The 5,016-nt window shown below is 47.1% G+C and overlaps 1 protein-coding gene across 1 annotated transcript; it reads right to left on the reverse strand.

The window, feature by feature from the left end:
* Window positions 1-2,328: 2,328 nt before the first annotated feature.
* On the reverse strand, window positions 2,329-3,397 carry LOC109768874 (BTB/POZ and MATH domain-containing protein 1-like). The gene is made up of 2 exons (XM_073495856.1): window positions 3,261-3,397; window positions 2,329-3,182 (listed from the first exon to the last, which is right to left on the reverse strand). Exons 1-2 carry the CDS (start codon window positions 3,395-3,397, stop codon window positions 2,354-2,356), a joined length of 966 nt encoding a protein of 321 aa, XP_073351957.1. The 3' UTR covers window positions 2,329-2,353.
* Between the last annotated feature and the right edge of the window lie 1,619 nt (window positions 3,398-5,016).

A 5,016-nucleotide genomic window follows, 5' to 3' on the forward strand; every position in this document is an offset into this window, starting at 1 on the left:
CCTCTGGTTTCTAAACAAAGGAGTCATCCTAACTAGAGATAATCTGGCACGATGAAACTGGCATGGGTCTAAGACATGTGTCTTTTGCCAACATGACGAGTCTATCAAACACTTATTTTTGAGTGCAAGTTCGCTCGGGCGGTTTGGGCCATGGTCCAAATAGCTTCGAATTTATACCCACCATGTAGTGCACGGAATATGTTCGGCAACTGGTTGCGGGGTATTGATAAACAATTTTCTGCACATATTCTTGTGGGAGCGGCGGCCTTATGCTGGGCAATGTGGCTTACCAGGAATGATCTGGTTTTTAACAATAAATGTGTCTCATCTCCTATGCAGGTTATCCATGTTTGTACACGATGGCTCCGTACATGGTCTATCCTGCAGAAGCCGGAGGACAGGGACCTTTTTATGATGGCGTCTACACGGCTGGAGCGTACGGCCAGGGAGGTTTTCTACCCCCATGGATGACGGTGTGATTTACGGATAGGATCTACCGCTCCTTAGGCTAGACACGATTTATTGCTTGGCTTTGTATTGAAATATTTTATTTCTAGGGTGCTTTGGACGTTTTGGCTGTGTGCATCTAGCTATGCAGAGGCCGGGCTTTCTTTCAATGCGATTGTATCACCTCGATATATCTATACAATGAAAAGTCCTTTATCGAAAAAAAGAGGCCAAGTTGCAAGAGACTAGCATGGGCTTGCAACTCGCACAAAATAAATACAACAAATAACCAGTTGCCTAGTTGCTGGTTGATGGTGGACTTGCAACTGAGACAAAAACAACTATGGACCAAATTGCGATTCGAGGGTGAGCTTGCATCTAACGAAACACAACTACATGCCCAGTTGCGAGTCAAGGGTAGACTTGCAACTCAGGCAACAACAGCTATGTGGCCCAGCTACGGGTCTGGGCTAGTCTTGCAACTAGGACGAAAACAATTACGGGCCAGTTGTGAGCCGAGGATGGGCTTTCACGTGGGACACAACACCTACATGGCCGATTGCGGAGTCTGGGGTGTGGACTAGCAACTGGGACAAAAAACACAACTACCGGAGCAATTGTATGATTATGATGGGCTTGCAACTAGGATGAGAAACAACTAAACTCAGACGTTAGTGGGATGGGAAAAAACGAGACCGAAAGTGAGAGAACATGCGCGGGAAGGAAAACTTTAAGTTGCCAGCCCGGGGAGTCGAAATTTTCGAGCCAGCCCATTTAACTGCGATTCCACACCAGCCTAACCCTAGTACCCTTCTCCCATCTCCTCCCGTACCAACCATCAGCTGCCGCCACTCCACCTATCCTCCTCCCGACCCTCAATGTCGGCGCACAGATTTAAACATCCCTTGAATTTGTATGTGCGCACAGATTTCAGCCTTTGATTTCATATTTCACTCGGTCTTTATGCATGTCTTCTGATTTATATTTAACATCATGTTGATTTCCCTCCTATATGACAAGTGTATAATCTGGCATAAAACCAGGTTTCCTTGGCCTGGAGAAGTTTGTGATACCTAGGTGTTTCATCCATTTTGCCGAAAGAACTGCATCATTTTGGCTTTTTACTGCCATATAATAGTTGATAGCCATCTTACTAGCCATAAACTAGTTCATTTGATGTTTGGGTGCTTAGTTATCTTCATCCTAATCCTTGCTGTGTTTTGTTTGAAACAGAAACGCCGTCTGAAGAACACCATGAAGGATAGCAAGAGGAGCTTGGATGATGTCTACGTGAATGACATGGACGCCGTGAAGGGAGACCAGTGAGCCGCATTTTCTTTCGCAGCTGATAGCTGAAACTTGTTTAGTCGGGAGTTTATGAGCAATATTTTCTTATTTGTTGAGTGGTAGTGATCCTAGGTCAGAGCATGATGTGGTATGTGACTGGATTAGGATATGCTATGTTATGTGAGTGGAGCAGATAGACTTGTTCGGTTTAGTTGCTTCTTCTTCTTCTGTTAGCGAAAAGGTGACTGCATCAGGGACGTCGACCAAGCTGCAAATTAGGTCAGGAAAGTCCGAATCTGCATGATCCAGAATTAGAAGATGATCACCATTTTCATTTATATTGTATCTCAACTCAACTTCTAAGTTTACACCTCTTTGAAACCCTGTCTGCGTTCAGACTTTTTTCGAAGAAGTGTTTACACCGTTATATTAAATGATACTGTTACAAACCAAAGGCGGGGGCAAGCCTAGGATGCCTGCCTTTTATACTCCCTCCGATCCATAATAAGTGTCGCAGTTTTGAACTAATGTCGAACTAACCTTAGTTCATAGCTGCGACACTTATTTTGAATCGGAGGGAGTATCATTTAATGGTGTAATTAAACACTTCCAAGAGCAGTTAAATTTTGTGAGACTTGGTAGCCCTCTCAAAGAGATCAAACATGAGAGCAGGACATGATCTTTTGAGGTGTGCGTACCCTTTGCTTGCCACCACAGCATTCAGTCTGTTTGAAGAGAGGATATATTCAACACAAGCATCTTTCAGCTTGCTGCAGTGATGCTGATCAGCTAGAGCCAACGTGGTTGCCACGGTCTCGACATCAAGGCTCTTGCATAGAATATCTTCACACATCATCTTCATCCTGTCCATGGCATACCTATCGGCAGCCACGAGCAAGTGCTTTACCATGTCTTCACTCTCACCATCATCAGCGTCATCCATAGCAGGCAGAGAATCCGTGTAGATGAAGTAAAGCAATGCCTTGAAAACAGGGGGCTCCATGTCTTTGACGATTATGTTCTTACTCATGGAATCACTCAGAGGTCCATAGAGCTGAGCATCGAAAACCGGTGATCGCGTCGCGAGCATAATCTTGTGAGCAGAGAAAACCTCGTCTTCAACCTCAAACGTCACATCTGCTCCTCTCTTGCCATCCAGCAATTTCCGGAGATGATTCGGCAGGTCCGAGGGCGGCACATCCTGCACCTCAAGTTTTGTTATAGCATTGATAACGACGACTTCACACTCAATCTCCAGGCAGTCGTCCCGCACGTACGGTTTTACCTCCTGCTGTTTCATAAACCTATGAGCTCCATAGCTAGCAGGATCTTCATCCGGGTCGACTGTGTTGTAGTTGTTAGTAAACAGATGTGTCACTGGCGACGGCGGCAGCGCGCTGCCCGAGTCGACGAGCCTGAATTCATACTCAGCCCTAACCTTGGCGTTCCTGGTCAGGAGCTCAAGGAAGATGGAGACGTAGCCCCTGCAATCCTGGGTTTCTCCGTCGGGGTAGTAGCGAACGCACCAGTCGTAGCCGCCGATGGCGAAGGTGGCTGACTGTATGTACTCGCGGACGCCCAAACCCTTGCGTATATGGTAGTCGGCGATCCTGAACACGTGCTTGCCCGTCACCGTCTCGGAGGTGCACGTCGACACAGTCATTGGCACCGATGATTCTATCGCTGCAGTTTGTGCGGTGGCGGCGGAGAAAATCCAGCCTTATTCAAATTGTGTTTGGATCAGGAAGGTGTAGTGCTTTTTTGCAGGCCAATACGCGAGCCTGGTATTTATTTGGTGGTTTCCTGGTTGAGAGTCCGATTAGGATTCAGTGCGATCGAGGTTGTCGGGTCATTAGTCCATGAACGTATCGTGCATGGCTTGTATGCCATAGTTGTGTACGACTCGGATAGTTAGGGCTAGTTATGGCATCTCACGCCGATCCCCTAAATTAAATAATAAAGGAGTAGTAAATAGAGGGGTACTCCATCCGTAAAATAATATAAGAGCGTTTAGATCACTATAAAATAGGGGTGCCGCTACGCGTCGGCCGGCAGATCTTTTGAAAAGATCCGCCACCTCACAAGCCATCGGATCTCACGGATTGAGTGGCCGAGCGTCACCCTGTACCATCGCAACATCGGCCGTGTTGCAGAAATTTTTACAACACAGGTCTTGTTACAGTTTTTTTTCCTTGCAACGGAGGTCATGTCGTAGAAATTATCGTGACAAAATCCTTGTTACAGAAATTAAGTTAGGAAATTTACAGAAATATTTTGCAACAAAGGTCTTGTTGCAGAATTATACCGCAAGGGAGGTCTTGTTGCAGAAATTGATAGTCTTTTCACAATCGATACCCGTGCGAGCCGAGGCCCTGCAACTGTTCCTGGTTGAGATGGAGAGCGATAGGATCGAGATGTTTCGGGGGAAGGAAAGGTGAAGAATGGGTGGGGTCACATGGACACGTGGTAGACGATGGAGGCGGTTGACGTTTGGGAGCAATCCGCCGGTGGATGCTAATCATTTCCCATAAAATAGTGATCTGAACGTATTCAGAGGGAGTAACTCTTAGTGAAGTATATTTATACTGCTCTAAATAAAAGCCGTTTCTAACCGAACTCCCAAATTTAGCGGAGTAAAACAAAATCGACGCAAATCCGGTGCAAACTAAACCACATTCGTTGCAAATTCAGCTACATAATTTTAAATTCGGTGCAGATTTAATATATTACATAGAACTAAAACTAGATTCGGCATATTTAGATAAAAATATAACCTAATCCGATTCATCGGATTCTTCCTCGAGCTACTTTCATTCCCTTCTAGACATGCCGCCAATCATCAGGTCCAGCCCGTCGCTACCGCCATCGTTGGAGCCGAAGTCCCTCCTCCTCCCACCTCCTCCGCCAATCATCGCTGGAGGAGGAGCCGCCACGGGCGTGGGAGGAGGAGGTGGAAAGACTGCGGCCTCGGACCGGTGGTTAGGAGCGGCCGTGGCATACGGATCCGCCGGCCACGCGCTATGGACCGGCGGTGGGGAGCAGCGGCGGCCTCCGGATCCGGCCATGTCGCCTGTGGGGTGAGTGGATGGGTGACGGGTTGCGGATGTGGCGTGGATTGGGTGGCGGCGGCAGAGGATTGAGCGCCGCGTGGGAGGGGAAGAAAGGGGAAATTTTTTACTCCTTAGCCAAGCGGGCGAGTATATTTACTTCTCCGTCATTGTTCCGAGTAAAATTTATAGTCCCGTATGGATTTTAGGAGATCAGCTAGGTCCGATTTATACT

Source organism: Aegilops tauschii, chromosome 3, assembly GCF_002575655.3.
Source record: "Aegilops tauschii subsp. strangulata cultivar AL8/78 chromosome 3, Aet v6.0, whole genome shotgun sequence".
In the NCBI taxonomy this organism is placed as follows: Eukaryota; Viridiplantae; Streptophyta; class Magnoliopsida; order Poales; family Poaceae; genus Aegilops; species Aegilops tauschii.

Coding starts and splice junctions, on each gene's coding strand:
- LOC109768874 (XM_073495856.1), bottom strand. CDS start 3,397: ATGACTGTGTCGACGTGCACCTCCGAGACGGTGACGGGCAAGCACGTG. Junction 3,183..3,260: donor GCCATCGGCGGCTACGACTG/GTGCGTTCGCTA, acceptor GCTCCTGACCAG/GAACGCCAAGGTTAGGGCTG.